Genomic DNA, 17,280 nt, shown 5'->3' with positions numbered 1-17,280 from the left:
GACTCGTATATGCAAGGATGAACCCACGTGTGCTTGGTTGATGGTTTGCAGGTGGTACAGAGTGGTAGACAAATAATTACTAACATTTAGTGGTTTCCTTTGAATACATCTAAACATTCATGATGGTCATCCTAGCTTTCCAAACATATTGACACCATAAGCGGGCGAAATTATGCATGGTTAGGTACAAGTACATCCGGTTAAAACTTCCGCTTTTTACCCTTCTCAAAGAGATCCAGCTCAAATAGCAAAGCGCACGCTGCGACCACACGGAAGCTCTTAATCTCACCATAGACTTCTCTACGACGGCGGGCGGGATCCTTGTCGCTCTCACCACCGACATGGATGCAGGCGAGGCAAAATTCCAGAGGTTTGAGTTGATCCGACAGACTGGTTCTCTGTGACTCGGATGTGCGTCCTTCGCGCATCTGCCCCACAATCCAGGTAGAGATGCGATCGAATTCATCGGCGAGTTTGTTGGATTGATCACGCTGCCGACGGGTCTGCACACCCCCTTTATTCAGGACAGACCCAATGAACACTTCTAGCTCACTCAGTGGCTCGATTGGGTGCTCGGAGTAATTGTTTCGTGCCGAGAACACGGCCTCTTCGTATCTGAAGCCACTGTCAGTCAGCCTCGGGCACTAGGGTTTCTGGACATACCTTAGGCAAATGTGTCGGGCTTCATCCAGCCAACGTTCCCATGACAAATTCCCTAGTTTATTACAGCGCTCAAGTGTAGACCATAAAAACTCGTTCCAAAACTCATCTTCGTTGGGCTGGACTTTGCTTTGGATGTCTTTTTGCCAGATGTGTCGTTCATCAACACCCCTATAGAGCTTGCCCAATATCTTATCTGATCTGTAGTACCTGTGGAACGGCTCCAGGTCGTTGTCTTCATCGTATGCGGTTTGAATAACATACTCCTCCAGCTCGATCTCAGACTTATTGTGGATGCGTGCAACTGGGCCTGGTGCCATACTAGTGCAGTTGTCAGCGTTCAATATGCGAAAGATAGTGTATGCGAAGAATTGGCAACGTACAAGTCAGGCCTGAAAGGGTTCCCTTTAGGGATGTCCCCCAGTTGAACTGGAATACCCGTCTTAGAGAAGTCAACTGCCGTAGAGTGCAATTGTGCCAGCTGCCTGCAGACTGGATGGGATGTTCCCTCCTCTTCCTGGTCAGCCATGATCATATGCCTTGTGGCAATCATCCCAAGATGATCGGTTTTCATGAAATCGAGGAAGAATTGCGCCATATCGTCGCGCTCCACAGGACGCCCGATGTCGACTGGGCTTACACGTGGATAATCCGCGGGCGCAAATGTCCGGACCGGATACGCATCGGTATCCCAAATGACGTTAAATATGTCGCCGTCGAGGTCGCCCCCACTGAGTTGACTTGGTAGATCGCGATATCCTTTACTACTGAAGACAATGCAGTTCGTGAGCTCCGCCAACGGATGGTTGTCAGGAGGAATAACGTTCTGTGCATATTGAATGTCTCCATCATGCAAAGCTGGTGAGCGAGTCACCAAAACCGTCCCAGAGTTAGGAGGCGGCGCATGTCTTCCTTCTACAGGTTCATACGTCACGTAAACTTGTTCAGCTTCGAGAAGCCCCGTCTCGTCCATAACACCAAACAAAGTAATTCCTTTGAAAACTGGGATGCGAGCTTTGTGTTTCAAAAGACGCAATTCTTTGAGAACGACAGCTTCGACGACCGAACGAATGAAAGGCTCTTTTTTATAGTCAAGATCACGCAGATGGCAGTGACGGAAGAGCCTGTAGAGACCTATGCTATCGCCGACCGCCTGTTTTTTGATGAAGACTTCTGAATTGTGAGCGCTAGCGGTGACACTACGAAGCTTGGTTAGTGCTGCCTCTTGCAAGGTGATGAACCATTCATCTGGTGTTCCCATATCTTCCAGAATCTTGATCATTTGTCGATTCAGGACCAGCCCCATAGGCTTAGCCGCCATATCGCAGATCTCGAGGTCTTTCATGTCTCCCTGAAATTTTATCATGGAAGGTCGAATGTTGACTTGAGAGCCCGAAAGCCGACCATCAACAGCGAGCATGCCCTTTGCACCGCCTAGTCGGACCTGGAAGCAGGTAGGTAATCCTTTCTTCTCCGGTATGTGATGCCATATGGTCTCTGCGACATCCCATGAGAGGGTTCCTACTCCATCACTGAATACCCGCTTGCCGTCATTAGATGTCACATCCGCTACCTCAGAGACATTTATGTCATATTCAGACAGGGATATAGCGTAATGAGTATCTGTAAAAGCTTGACCAATTCTGGCGGCACACCTAGCAGGTGATTGAATTTTGCTGAAGTCACCAAGCGCCTTGATGATGCTAAAGTGAGTCTGGAATTGACCGGATTCGTCAACAAATGGCGAGGAAAACTACAGTGAAATGTTGTTAGATATTGTGAAAGCTTCCCAAACTAAGATGCTGTACTTACCCAGACGGCATGTGATCTCAGTGACGAGTGCGACCATCCCAAAAACGAGTAAGTCCGCCCAGCAATCTGGATGCCGCGGGTAAGAACACTTTTGAATCTCGAAAACACATCATCATAGTGGACTCGAGAGTTGAAGTGCAGATCTTGACCGTTCTCGTCACAAAATTGCACTCTAATGAAGAAGTCATGGTGCTTTGGGAATCTTCGCAGAATTCTATTTCTAGGCTCCAGTTCCGGTCCATGAAGAGTCACTCGTGTGGGCGTAACCATGACCTTGTGGATTGGAGTCAAGTTCTCAGAAGGACCTAGTATGTCTCCAGAAACCGCCAAGTCTTGCAAAACATCTTTCTGGTTTTGCTTCAAAGCTGCCATAAGAGCACCAACCTCATAGTCAGTTGGATTGCTGTGAGGGGAAGGCCAGTCGATCATGTCGAACAGTTTCTTCAGGGCCAGTACTGAAATAGGTTTTCTCTGAGCTGCTGTGTCTTCTCTATAAGCTTTGACTAGTTCTTGAGTTAAACTCTGTACTGTGCGTGGCAGTAGATAGGCGTTGTATGCAAGAGCCTGCAACTGGAACAAAATGCCGAAGGGAAGGGAGTTATTCCTCGTGCAAGTGGCCAATTCGTCCATGAGAGCCTTAAGTTGAACTTGAAAGGCACCCTTTGGTGGTGTGTTAATGGGCAGAATATCGTAGCGTAAAATGGGAATTTCCCACTCCTTGAGGTCATGGATGTCCTTCATGAGATCAACGGAAGGGACCCGAAACTGATAGACGAGACATTGCCCAGCCACATCAGCGTGGGCTGTACTCAGGGAGCACATTCGCGAACGGGAAGGTGGCGTTGCATGGCATTTTGAAGAAACAAGCTGGAGCATCTGAAAAGCGACAGTCAAAGGATCAGAACCCTCGTGAGTGAAGAAATATGGAACCGTAGATAAGGTCAATGTTAGACTCCCATCCCGGGACCATATAAGCTCAATGACAGTACTCAGCGGTATGCGGATGTGGTGCTTAGATGTGTCCAACTTGACGATGATGGCCCTCTTCATAAACTTCATCAAGCCGGTGTCCGACCACTGCACCTCTGGGACATATCCGAAGTGCTCTCCCTGAAACAGGGTATATCCACAGCTGAACCCCAGCAGGCGGAAGGAAATATGCTTATTGTCTTCATACTTGTGCAAGGTGTCTTTTACTCGCTGTTCAGCCATATGCTGAAGACTTTGGATGGCAAATTTGCTCGGTGCCTTCTTACTCCGTGAGCAAAAGACATCAGCACCCATGATTTTCAATTTAGATTTCAGTCGCTGTCTCCCGCGAGCATTCATCGTCCCCGGTATTTCTTCCTGTCCATGTACCAGCAGGAACCGCTCTCCATCTTCAGGGCGATAAAACACAAGAAACCCGATGCTTTTTCTCTTTGGCTTATCACATAGGAAGTCAAGGATGCCTAAGCGCTTCATAATAGGCTCCATCTCCTTCATTAGGCCTTGATCGGAGAGTTGAGCGGGGACATTGTGCATAAAAACCTCCATTATGAACAAGAAACTGACAATACAAGAAGCCGAAGAGCGACGACGCGAAATGAAGGAATAAGCAATAATGGAAGAGAGAGTATATGTGAGGTGCGAGGAGAATGATAAAAGAAAGTTGAAGGGAATAGAAGAGGAGGAAGGAGGGGATCTAAACGCCCGGCGCTTCTGCCTCCCCAATCGGTTGGTGAGTGAATATCAGGTGACCCCAACGCCCATTCACTGCCACTCTCTCCTACAGAGGCTCAACACGGTACACACTGATGGACTATTTATACTCGCTATAAGTCACAAAGAGAATTGACCACAAATGCTTCCAAAATCTTACTGTTTATCGGGCAAACCAATGACGCTGAATGACGGAATCACCCGTCTTTTATAGGACAGAAGGCTGGAACGACACGACTACACCGATGAAAGATCTGACCCCATGCAAAGTGAGGTAGAAGCTATCATGGATTATTGATCAGATCATATATCGAGTAGTGACATAGGGAATGATCTTCACTTCCCCGATCAAGCCATTATCCACCCGATCGGGCAACGGGTCACTCAGGAGAGGCGCAATCCCAGATATCTCAATTTCATCGTAAATGCTCCGAACATAATTCCACATCAGCGTGGGAACAATGGCAGTCACTTCATTGGCACCGCTGGTGAGGTATGGGCCAATGTCAACTCTGGGGTTGGTAAAATCCAGAGGTCCCACGTCATGACCATTTACGGTCACCTTGATGCCTTGGGCAATCTTGGGGAAGGTGAGGTATGCACCATCAACAATGTAAGCAGGACTCGGAGGCCAGGAGAATGAAGACGAGTAGTAGCCTAGGCCGGAGGCATTCTGAAGGCCTGGGATATCAAGCCAGGAGACTAGAGTGTCGAGGTGGTGAGTCGTGTTCCGCTTCACGGCTTGGATGGCGGCGTCTGATATGTTGTTGGGGGCTTCCCAGTGTTCAGCGATGAGCGTCCAGTTACGTAAGTGAGAAGTAAGAGAGGTAGAATTGAGGGAGAGGTCATAGGAAGTTCCGTTGCTGAGTTGAAAAATACAGTCATCGCAGGGATCGGTGGATCTGTGGAGAAGGAGACCACCGGAGGTGCTATAATTATAACCAAGGACGTTTGAAGGAACGCGTAAGGCATGAAGGTACGGGGTCTCGATTTCAGACCACAATTCGTTGCTAAAGGCAAAAGCGACCGTTTGATTCGCAGCAAGATGAAGAGGAATTTCTGTAGTGTTCCCGCGTCTCTGATAATGGAGTAATGGTCTCCGCTTGCCAGTCCAGCTATCCAGAAGGTAGGGTGTCTTAGTCGAGCTAACAGTGAGGTAGCCTCGAGAATCCGAGTCTCTCGAGAGGATAAATAGGTAATCAGTGCTATTATCCGTCCGAAGAACTGGGTACCAGGTGCCATTCGTATGAACTGCGACGCGCGGAGTGAGGTTCAGCTGCTGAAGCTTTGAGGCAGTTTGCCCAGAACCAGTGGCATAGACATTCTGAGAACCGCCGAGCATCCTCAAAGCAGCGTAAACCGCGGCCTTATCGGTCGATTCACCATTGGGATAATATCCTGGAAAACCACCACTGAAAATGACAGGTAGTCCGGCATTGGCGTGCTGTTGAAGCTGCATGACACCAGCCCAAGTGACATTTTGATCGCTCGTAACAATAATAGCTCTGTAGGCGGGGGACTCAGGGGCCAAAAGACCGTCTGACACGGATGCTTGCGAGATATTGAAGTTTGCAGGCGAAAGATAGGTGTAAGTGTAACCTGCCTTGGTCAGGTCATCGGTGGGATATAAGGTTTCAAGCTGGGGATCAGTCATTGAAACTCCATTGTACAGAGCGATGTCCGTTCGTGGCTGGCCAGCCTGCAAAATGTACTGATTGCGGCTGACGTAGTCAATGGCGTCCGAAAGTCCATGGCCCCATGCAGGCTGCTTGTTATAGTAGGACTCTGCAAAAAGCATGAAGAAAGATGTGTACCCTGGCCACGTTGTCTCATGGTAGTTTCCAGTATAGGACTGGCCGTGTAGCACAATCTGGTTAACGCCACCGGCAAAAGCCGTATTGATCTGTCCGAGTAGTTCACTGAGCGGAAGGGCAAACGCCTTCTCTAAATTGGCGCCCATCTCATTTGAAACCACGTTCTTCTGAGCGACGTTTGCGACGCCCGAGAACTGACGGTATCCATCAATGTTATTGTTGAATGCAAGACTCTCACACTCCGGAGCGACCACGTGGTTGATGCTCACTTCCATGTTGAGCGGTAGGTTGTAGGAGACCTGAGCCGAATAGCCTAACCCCAACCCCTCTAGCCAGGCTGAAAGCGTGTCCAAGTAATTTTGATATCCTTTTTCTAGGGCAGCACGAAAGTCATTGACGTAGCCTTGCCCCTGACCTTCGCTGTCCAAGACGCATTCCAGAGTACCTGGGTATGATGGTTGCACGCCGGGGTTGTTATTTCCATACATCATAAGAGGGAGGAACTTGCGCAACTGGTAGCCATTGATCTGCTCAAAAATGTCTGGAATGGAAGGTGACCAGGAAATGTTAGACTTTATCTCGATGCTGTCCTCCCAGCCGTAGCGGCCCACCTCTTGCAAAAGAGCTTTGATATCCGTATCATTTAAGATGTAGTTTTCCCAGAAATCTATAGTAGTTTGAGCACCACGAGCGCTGAAGTGATCGACCGTGTAGGAGCCATTATCAAAAATGCTTCCTGTAGTGTTCTCGTAGATGTCAAGGTTCTTCACAAGGTCCTGGTACTGATAGTAGGCAAAGAGACGATAGGAATAATGTTCGCTGACATTGAATGACAATGACACCATTCCATCGGCACTGATCACATCGGTATGATCTACTAGCGATTCAGTTGCCAAAACCAAGCGAGTCGCATTGTTTGCAGGAGTGGAAAAGAGACTGCTTGCGGGATTGACGATTGTAGAGGTGTTCACGACCCGCGCAGACACCAAAGAAACAAGCTCACCAGTTTCCCAACCGGGAATCTGACCGTTGTATGTGCCATTGGATGGGACACTGACATTGAATGGTGCCTTGAAATATCAGAACATGTCAAATGTATTTATTGAAAGGTCTCCTACCAAGTCCCAATGAAGCCCCTCATCAGTTGTCTTGGCTGGAACGCCTTGCCCTTGACTTGGCCCAAGAGCAAAGTCGAAGACCATGCCCGTATTCCTCGCACTCTGCAATGATGCCTTAAAAAGGGTGTTGAATGCGGGTGTTCCAAAGCCATACGTAGCCCAGTCGGCACCATCGGGTTGCGGTGCCAACGAACCGCCATAGTTGTAGAGGCCGAGAAGCTCCACCCCTCCAGCACCTATTGCGCCAGCCTCTTCAATATCCTTCACCACTGTATCGGTGTCTACACTGGCATCGGGGAGCCAATAACGGAACTTCAACCTGACGTCGTTTCCGGGGGATGCAAAGGTCCCATGGCTACTAGCTGCAGCTGCAGCCTGAGCTATGAGCAACGCACCGTAAAGAAGTTTCATGTTTATGGATATGCGGCACTGGTCGTAAGAAAAGTGAAAGAGAAGGGAAGATCAATGTTATACAAAATGTTTAAGACACATGGAGCTGCGGCTGGCTATTCGTCATTCATTATGTATAACTCAGCAGTGAGCATAAGACAGATTGCTGTTCAAGTTTCCTTATACCTACCTCCTGTGTGGATCCTGGAACCAGACCAGCCCATCATGTAGAGGGGGCCTCTGAATGGGGTAAGTAAGACTGGCAATCATAAGCTTACAAGAAGAGGTGTGAGTGACTAGATAGGTGTTGAGAATTACGGGTTTTCCGCCTGAAGAACCGGCTTTCCTCCGAAGATCAGCAGGCCCTATGGGAACGCGTTCAGTTCCCCTTTCTCACTATCAACCTGTAATAGACCCCCAGGTACCCAAGGAAAAGAGTTCCCTTGAGATTATGTCATTTGAATATCTGCTCCTGTCTTTCAGTCTATCAGCCAACCGCCATGCTTTCATAGTGGCTTGGCAGGCAAACATAGATAACCAGAGCCACCAGGACCAGCACAATAATACACGAACTGCTTACTTTGGATAAAGAAACTCCCATCTGAGTTCTTTCCCGCTGCATGAGGAGCGCTTTGATAAGATACTGTGATGTGACCGGCAAAGAGAAAAATTTCACCAGATATGGGCAGACACATTCCTTCGGTATATCGGTGTATGGTGAAGCGATGAAGGCAGTGGTGCCGAGACTGATGGACAGGCTTCCTTCCCAGTCCGTCTCTATCCCCGCTGATTCATCGGTTCGGTAGAGAATGACTGAGGACGATGTACACTAACAGCACGTCTGGGCGAGTTTTGACGCTAGTTTAGCACCACTAGGACCGGCCGTAGTAATGTTGGCCTTCATGAGAATGCTTGGTATCGTCCTTCAAAAATACCCCTCATCCCTGTCAAGCAAGATATCAACAGTATGATTGTGGGGAGGAAGTTTGTTAGTTCTTTCCGGTACTCTGCCTCCTGTCTCTGCAAGTTCAGTCATTCGGAAGTTCGACTGAAGTCGACTTGTTAGCCTATCATCGAAGTAAAGCCCAGGGAATAATCCTGTTCCTGGTCTATCATGAAATCTTTATGTTGTGTGACGAACTCATGTTAGCTGCAAGCTAATGCGCCCTGATATCGGTACCGAAGCTCCTCGGTACAAATGCTGAAATCCGAAATGTGCCGAGATCTACAAGATGTCTTCACTGTATGGCTAAGTTAGTTTCTGTAGGCCCCAATGTGGATAGACATGTCAATCACGACAATTATCTCTTCCGCCAAGACAGGGGCTTGAATGGACAAGCTGTTAGTAAGCGGCCGATGCACGGTCTATCATAATTTAAAATTTCATGGCAACGTCGGAATGGGATCGGAAATCCCGAGTGCTATCAGACTGACGATCCATGCCTGCCGCGGATTCTGCACCCATTCTCTCGGCTGTCTTGGCTGGGCCTCCCGAAAAGAGCAGCTGATGCGTAAAAGGGCATTTTCGGTATTGACTCCCATCTCCTACAACATGATTTCATGCTTCTTCGAAGTGTACTCCTAACCATGATGCATGTAAACAAGATACAACGTTCCAGGTTGTTGGATATTTCGATGACAACTACTGGATCTAATCGCGAAACAGAACTCTACTCACTACGAAGCATACATCGTGCTATTTAATGAAGTTGACAGAAGGAAAATGGTTGATTCGGCTAAAGCCAAGACACTAGGACATACAGCTGCGAGATCCCTCTCGAAGGACTCATGTCGGTTAATATTGTATCAAGTAAGAGTCTAGGATTAGACCATGAATAATATTATTGCATGTATCTGGAGAGCAGATGAAGAGATATGTCTCAGCAGTGATTATCTTTTGCGGAACCCGGCGCTGTCTTATTTCAGTACTGTTGAATGCTCAATTGGGTATTAACCCCCAATATCGCTTGCCAGCCCTAGATCCGTGGCACCAAAGGCTTGCTTAAGTACACGCGAGCAAACAAGTCCACCGGTGCCTCGTCCTTCCATTCGAAGCTGTACAGCTTGGATTGTCTTATTACTAGTTTCCGCTGGCTCATACATGCCATGAAGAGTCTAGCATGTTGAGGTAGGACGCATGACACTATAAGTACAGGGAAATGCTCTTCATTATCAAAGAGATATGGGTGCGCTTCTTTGCCTCTACCGTCACACTCGTCAAGTTCCTCCCGGGCGCTTTCAGAATCCACCAGTCGTTGATTCGCACGGCCTTTCATCGCCTCGACAATCGCGCACAGCTCTGAGTACAGAATGGCGTCTTCCCAGGCCTCTTTATTGTCGAGAAGATGGAAGGCTAAGTGTGGATAAACTTTACCATTGTCGCTGCATGGCTCTACCAGACACTCGGTTGTCCACCAACCGTTGTTACTGTAGTTGTAAGCTAGTATGGCTTCCAGCCAAAACGTGCTTTCGGGAGCTCTGATATGGAATGTTTTCAGAAAGCCTTTTTTGTCACCCAGTAAGTAGAAAGAAACTTACTCCACACTATAGAGATTCTGCTGAGACCGGGCCTCGCGAGTAGTGCGGTCTTCGATGAGTGTAGATATTTGACGTACATGATGTATCGGTCCGATTGGGAAGTCCCTGTTGCTATCGTCCTGATCAATGTCAAGGAACTCTCGTGCCAGCTCCGGATCGACTGGATGCTTCTCCAAATCTGCCAAATCCATCGGCTTAAACAAAACAGGAGGAACCAATGCCAGGTTGGATTCCGCATTGTCCAGGTTTTCGAAATCAAATTGAACCACGTGTTCGACATCTTTCAGGCTGCGAATATTGACATGTCCATCCTTAGGCACATTTTTCCTCCACTCTAGTATGGTCTTGAACAGCCCCTCTAGGATAACACGGTTTCTGGTAGTACTGGAGGGCATTTTCGCGGATTCGTTGTATAGTATTCCTTGCGAAAGGCAAACGAGAAGATACCCCTTCGGGCAATTTTCTATAATCAAGTAAAGGAGTCAGCTCGAAGACACGTTACGAGGATTTGTCGCTCTGTCTGCTCTGAATAGCTGATAGGTGTCACTTTGGGGACCATCAGTGGTAAATCCGTGCAAGCATGATGTGATGAGTACATCACCTGGCGGAACATACAGTCCGGGTTGCATTAAGTTGTTAATTCGAGTCGGCTACCGCGGCCTAGGTGACCAATTTCCCTCATAATTCCACATATGATGCCTCGTATTCATAGGTGGTCTAAGATATCCTTCCACGTGTAAGGAATAACGCTATGGTGTTGTATAGCTTTGGGGTCACCATGTCCCCTATAAGGTAGTTGTTTTCAGTCATCCACACCTCCGCAGCTGCGGCTTCGCGCGATAACCTTTTTCGGAATGATAAGGGTCTCCTCTCTTTTGGGAAGCCTAGTAGGCCTCCGGCCTCGATTTTTATAGTCGGCAGAGCACTACTACACGGCAGGCCTCCTCCTGGGTCGCTCAAGGGCGGTACTCAGTAGTTTGACGATACCACCTCCTCCACTTCCATGTGGTCGATAACGGAGCTGTCCTTGCTTGGCAGTTAAACATATTACTGAACTAGACCTTGTTATACTACTAGGTTTGCAATATGTATAAGTAGGTCTCCGGCCCTATAGGGCAGATTTCAAATATAGTATAAAATGAAAGACTGAAATATATTCTAGACTAAGTTTCCCCAGGAAAGGATGATTGTATTTATATTAGAAGGACCAGGCAGGTGGGGAATGCGAGATAGTTAATATACCCTGGTAAAATGGTGACTTGGAGGCAATAAAGGTCGTGAATTACGATGCTTCAATTGTTATACCTCTATATTCATATCTACTACTTGAATAAAGACTACATCGTTATTCAATCCCATTTGGTCGTAGTGATAGCCTATACTTCAATATCTATATCGTACGTTGTTTCTTAACAACCCCATGGAATCTGAAGGAATCCAGCATCATTTTAATTAGTTACCATGTTGTTTATATTAATATTTATATATGATATTTGCAGCTTCACGTGAAACGGTAGAGTCTGAAGAGAAACTTTTCTTTTTGATTGATAAATAAAATCATATATTAGTCTTACTACTTCATCTGCGGATTAAGCGTCTACAAAGATAACCAATCCTGACCCTGAGCTGGAGTATCCTGTTTCTTGTAAATCTTAATACTGATTAAATATTATGGTAGTATTAGTAGCCTTAGTAGTATTAGTAGTACTAATAGTAAGGTTAGTTTAGTCAAAATGCGTGGTTTTGGGGTGCTCAGGTAGGCGGTCGTGCTCGGGTCCCAAGGAGGCACTCTAATAGTATTGTACTACTCCTTTTCAGAGATCTGACTAATTAGAATACTTAATATTTTCATACCCTCATAGTATTGCACCGCAATGTCAATATACTCCTGGTATAGGGCCAAAGACTGGCTGGATACACCTATGCCTACCCAAAGAACCGTCAGGACGAACTCGCTGCTTACCCAAAGCTCACTCAGTGCGCATGTCTCCCTTTATTCAGGCTTCTGGCGTGCGACAAGCGCGTGTCTTAGTGCGGCGATCTTGTTCTCTAGCCACTTAGTAGACCAGTGATCAGTTGTAAACCAACTCAACTTGCCAGCCCGTGCCTCAATGTACAAGTCCAAAGCCTCACTCTGACACCCCCAGAGCTCTAGCAAAGCTCCCAATCGTTTCGCAGCCCAACAGTATGTCACGCTCGTCTCACCAAACACTTGCTGGGCGGTGTGGAAGAGCTGACGGTATATTCGGAAGGTATCCCTCAGTCCCTCGTAAGCTAGAGTTAGCCGAGTGACAGTCGTTTCTAGATCCTCCTGTCCGACGCCGTAGGCTATCCGCGCAAGGTTTCCACGCAAGCAGAGTTGCCACTCGTCAGCCTGGGGAAGTCGTCTGGCGAGTATGCCTCTGTAGCGTTTGTCGAGCAGATCTGCCTGAACGAAAGCGTTCCATAGGTAAGGGACATGGCCGATTTCTGCAGTGTCAGCAGGAATGCGACCAGGAATGGTGACGGACGGGACCTACCCTTGTATAGGAGATAATAATATTGACTACCTCGGCCTTGATTCACAGAAATCTTTGACTCCCAGTGCTTTGCATGACGTTGGAAATCCAGTTTGGATCTAATTACGTACCTTCAGCTAAGCAATAAGATGTTATGCTATGCCTTCAGATAACCTACATCCTCAGTGCTCCAAATCGGTCCCTGAGCTTCTGGTCGTCGACATCTCCATTTTCCCCCACCGAATAAACTTCCCCCCCTTCCTTCCGATCCTCCATTAACTCGGGTGTTCGAAGACCAAGGACCTTCATCTTCTCTACAGCCTGCGACAACTGCACACCTATAGAATGTTTTCCTAAATACGCATTCGTGTCGACCTCAATGTCCTCGCGTCTCTCGTGCTCGAAGAGACTGAAGGCCTGAATGCCTTGATCCACATCGAAACGCTGGTACACATTACTGGTAGGGTTGAAGCGCCGTGCCACGTTCCTATGTGTAGGCCCTGTACCGGTTGCAATTTTCATTAACACCTCTACAGCCTGCACTGGCTTTCTAACCTTGGCAGTGATGGCCTCTGTGATGGTCTTCTTGTCCATACGTGTGACGCTACTGATGCCCGTGCCGATGGTCAGAAAGCATCCAATGTCGCGTTCTGGATCGAGGTAGCCATTGTCGGTCCACAGCGACGTAGCCTCCTCAAGCACGAGATCGGCAGGGTTGTTGAAGCCCAACCCAGCGTCGATATACCGGATCTCGCTGCCAGACTGGCCGTGTATGAAGGGCTCGAAGAAGGTTGTAGCGGCCGAGGTGGCGCGCACCGCTTCCCAGATAGTCCAGGGTTTGGGCCTAGGGTTGATATTGACGTTAATGTAGGTCCGCAGGGCCTCTGGCTCCTCAGGCGTTGCACCTCTGTACGGGAGGGTGTAGACGACGCTGCAGCTAGCGTGTGATCAGCGCAGTATTTGATATGTAGTGGCACGGAAGATTGCGAGGTTCTGGGACTTACGTCTTGCACGCATCATCTCCAAGAGGATCAAGTAGAGGATCATTCTCATCCCCAAGGTACTTCTTCACCACTTTCTTTGTCTGCTCTTCAAGGACTTTCGCATCAAACATGTTTTCGTGAAAGAGGCCCCGGGGCTCCCCGAAGACAATCTTCCCAAGCTTCTGATATTCGGCGATGCAGCTTTCGACAGTCATCCTCATACGGCCTAACATAAGGGCAATAATTCTGGTAGAGTTAGCCTGAAGACTTTCGGCTTATAATAAAATGATTGAAATGGCTCGATGCCCAGTAAAACTGACCCTCCAGTGCTCGTTCCGCCAATGATGTCAAAGTACTGATATGGTTGCAAGTCAGGCCTTTTCATCTTGGCACCAACCCTTGCCATGATTCTCTCTAGGATAAGCAATGATGATAGGCCCTTGACACCGCCGCCATCTGATAGTTTGTTAGCGAGCACCGCAATCATATTCTTAGTCGGGGAATTACCAAGGGCGAGGATCTTCAGTCTCTCCTTATTTTCAGACATCACCTGGCGATTAGTCACATGAGTTTCTGTACAGATGGCAGAGGTCAAATTCGACAATATATAGCATAGTGGTGTTAATTTATTTCAACAGGCCTTCTAGCGTCATCCAGTTTAGATGTCTCCCACTAATTATGTTATTGGTCGTGTTTTCAAACTATCTTTACCGTAGATTAAAGATCGTATTATAAAGCATGTACCAGCGATGTCAAGCTGCCATTTGACGCAGCTGGTATGATATGACGTTAATATGATTGCTACATTATGGACCGCCTGGACTTGCGCCACTTTCCGATGCATCAGACCAAGCCCCGACAGCAATGTTCCCACCGAAAAGTAAGGCCAGCCCATACTCCAACAGGACTGCCAGGGATATCCGTTGCCTTTACTGTTGATAGAGCTGGAAACCCACTTTGCTTCCATATCTCCGACCCACATCAGCTAATGAAGTCATGATGTTGAGCCAAAAGACGCTTGTACGTTGCTGTCAGCGACTGTTCTCTCGACTCCACATTTTCGGAGAGAAATTGAAGCGTCAGGATCATCTGTCAATTCATTCAGACGTTGAGCACGCTCTAAAATATATTGAAACACAGAATATCCAATCCAAGTTCTTTGAGAGAGCAACAGCAATGCCACAGGAACAGTCCGAGGAGGTAGGAAAGGCACTTCAGACCTGCGTATCCCACCTTGACTCCTGCCTCAAGTTTGGTGAGCTAATAGGCACTTCGCAATGGACCTCTGATGACGACTCGGATCTATCAATTGCCTGGAGCTTGTTTATGGACAATTTCAACATTGCCAGCCACCTGCTCAACTTGGCCGAGCTGGGTCCCCATCTGTTCCTTGGGCTGCAACCCCAAGCAGTAAGTGCTTGCAAGTATCTATTTGAGTAGACGGCCTTGTTAATACATGTCATCCAGAGCCCTAACCCCCGCCTTGTGACCCTTGGCCTCATCCGTGGAGAGTCGACTTCTAGCGCAACCTCATCAAGAGCAGAAACAATAGAATACTGGGAGGACTTACGAGGCAGACAAGAGCAGGATCGCCTGGCAGGCCGTCGACAAGGTACGATGGGGATGACACCCACGGGAACGGATCAACATCCAATTTCATCACCAAGGCCCTCATCCATTAAGCCGCCGGATCCATCCCAGGCGAAACTTGGCGAAATACTTACCGCATGTTGCCCAATCTTCCCTTTTAATATGCTTGATTTCCTAATAGAATCCATAGCCAGACAGCATCCCCTCCGACTTACCTCCACCATACCAACCACCGAAGTCCCCCATCCGCATCCTGGATGACAAGGGCCACCACGGCGACCCCCAACTGCACGTAGTCCACCGCGTCGCTTCCGAGTCTGCACTTGACATCTCAGCACCTAGCGATACAAAAATACGCTTGTACGGGTCGAACAACAACTTTAACTACTACGCCACAGCTCCGCAACTTCTCCCGGACCTGCGTCCGACGCCTTCCATGATGATGCACTGGCAGCCGCCGGGAGCTCCCCCCCGATTCTTCACACCTCCGCTCCCGCCGCAGAGACCACTGGCATACAAGCCCAGCTGCACGTCGCTACGCGAGACAGCGGCGCTACATCTGCTGCGGCAGGGGGCGCCGGACCTTATACTGCACGCATTTAAGCCTGGGGTTACGTGCGAGCATGGCGTGGTGCATTTTAAGCAGCATCCTTACTGCGGGTGGGATAATTGTTGTAGCCGAAGAGGGTGTGGTAAATAAATGTAGTGATTGATTTTCGTTTTAGTAAGACTTATTTATTGCAATGAAGGGTCTATTAATAGGTTGAGGAGGGTTATTCACGTTCACTAGACCGACAATAAATGTACAGTATCTCTCTCCGCCGATCCTGCTGACCAGGGATTCCCACATCTCTGACGTGTTCAACACATTATTTCCATAAAATGACCGCTCAAGCCCCATTCGCCTCGAACTCCTTAGGTGCGGGGATGACTCCATGTCGGAACTTATTATCGATGAAGGGACTGCCAGGGTTGATTCGACTTCCGTGAGCAATACTATGCCGACCCGTATTACAGGCGGGGGATCTGGATGCGGCCAGTGGCAACCCGCATGTTTGCTCGGCAAATAAAGCCCATGCGGTAATGACCCACGGTTTTTGTCCTTATAAAGGTAATTTAAGATTAGTGTCAAACGCTATCAATTTCAGGTACGCCACATGACGCATGTCGATCATTCGAGCCCACCACCCTGTGCTTGAATTCGTGGTTTCGAATCCGAGATCCCCTCAACTCTGTCAGTCACATTCTGCTTGCATGTAATCTCTGAAGTAACAAAACAGCAAATAGTACTACAAACTTATTCCGACCACTCTTACCGTGAGAGGTGTAAACCAAACGTCTTCAGAAATCTGCTATCATATGTCTTCACTTATTGGACTTCACAGATAACAGCTATCTTTATTTGAAATATACATGGCATATGACGGATCTTATCTACTATAGATTTCATGACATGTTACACCATACAGAGCAAGCCCCATGAGATAAATTATGCATCTAGATTGTTCGAATATTGACCGTGATTCTAGAGCAGAAGGATGATGTGGTTTTGCCATGATCCCCTTCCCTTCTTGGGCTGGCTGCTCTTTGCTCAGTTACCAACTCTGCACACCACAACCGAATGTTCAGGCGCGGGAAGGGAGGTCGGAGATTTCAAAGTCGGATATTAAACTTTATGTGATAGGATCTATTTGTCAGGATAAGGAACCTAATAACTAGATAAGAAATTAATCATAAAATATAGAAGATTTATGTCAAACCCTAGGATCGCTTCCCTGTCCCAGTTAGCCTAGTCCTGTTGGTATATGTACTGTTGAACTATGTCAAGAAGATGTTTAACTGATAATTATCTCAGAGATACCTTAGTTATAAATAAGAGAAGAGAAGTAAGGCTGAATAGTATTATACAGCTATTTATAAATAAATACATATAAGTATTCTGTAACTAAGCTTTTGGATATATAATTATCTTTAGATAATTATATTAAGTATAAAGAACAGAATTAGTTGACTATATAAAAAAAGTATTCATATATATTATTTCCTCTGTATATTAACTTATATACTATCAGGTCTGTTATTTACCAGTATAATAGTTATAGACTATAATCTAGTAGAAAAATCTTCACAACAGGATAATAGTCAAATAATATCCAATAAGTTTAAAAAACTAGTA

At 47.4% G+C, this 17,280-nt stretch overlaps 5 protein-coding genes across 5 annotated transcripts; 1 reads left to right on the top strand and 4 right to left on the bottom strand.

The window, feature by feature from the left end:
* Positions 1-200: 200 nt before the first annotated feature.
* Positions 201-4,008, bottom strand: AKAW2_51675S (RNA dependent RNA polymerase; the record flags this gene model as incomplete). Its single annotated transcript, XM_041691630.1, has 4 exons — positions 201-615; positions 664-981; positions 1,044-2,413; positions 2,473-4,008. 4 exons carry the CDS (start codon positions 4,006-4,008, stop codon positions 201-203), a joined length of 3,639 nt encoding a protein of 1,212 aa, XP_041545096.1.
* A 463-nt stretch (positions 4,009-4,471) lies between these two features.
* Positions 4,472-7,516, bottom strand: AKAW2_51674S (uncharacterized protein; the record flags this gene model as incomplete). Its single annotated transcript, XM_041691629.1, has 2 exons — positions 4,472-7,057; positions 7,106-7,516. The coding sequence occupies 2 exons, from the start codon at positions 7,514-7,516 to the stop codon at positions 4,472-4,474; spliced, it is 2,997 nt and encodes a 998-aa protein (XP_041545095.1).
* A 1,955-nt stretch (positions 7,517-9,471) lies between these two features.
* AKAW2_51673S (uncharacterized protein) lies at positions 9,472-10,428 on the bottom strand (the record flags this gene model as incomplete). Its single annotated transcript, XM_041691628.1, has 2 exons — positions 9,472-9,973; positions 10,034-10,428. 2 exons carry the CDS (start codon positions 10,426-10,428, stop codon positions 9,472-9,474), a joined length of 897 nt encoding a protein of 298 aa, XP_041545094.1.
* A 1,598-nt stretch (positions 10,429-12,026) lies between these two features.
* Positions 12,027-14,061, bottom strand: AKAW2_51672S (uncharacterized protein; the record flags this gene model as incomplete). The annotated part of the gene is made up of 6 exons (XM_041691627.1): positions 12,027-12,502; positions 12,553-12,650; positions 12,710-13,468; positions 13,536-13,760; positions 13,835-13,970; positions 14,022-14,061. 6 exons carry the CDS (start codon positions 14,059-14,061, stop codon positions 12,027-12,029), a joined length of 1,734 nt encoding a protein of 577 aa, XP_041545093.1.
* Positions 14,062-14,690: 629 nt separating this feature from the next.
* AKAW2_51671A (uncharacterized protein) lies at positions 14,691-15,707 on the top strand (the record flags this gene model as incomplete). The annotated part of the gene is made up of 4 exons (XM_041691626.1): positions 14,691-14,924; positions 14,982-15,243; positions 15,299-15,419; positions 15,503-15,707. The coding sequence occupies 4 exons, from the start codon at positions 14,691-14,693 to the stop codon at positions 15,705-15,707; spliced, it is 822 nt and encodes a 273-aa protein (XP_041545092.1).
* Positions 15,708-17,280: the final 1,573 nt, after the last annotated feature.

This window comes from Aspergillus luchuensis, chromosome 5 (genome assembly GCF_016861625.1).
Source record: "Aspergillus luchuensis IFO 4308 DNA, chromosome 5, nearly complete sequence".
Lineage (NCBI taxonomy): Eukaryota > Fungi > Ascomycota > Eurotiomycetes > Eurotiales > Aspergillaceae > Aspergillus > Aspergillus luchuensis.
This window is presented reverse-complemented; position numbering and strand designations above follow the sequence as displayed.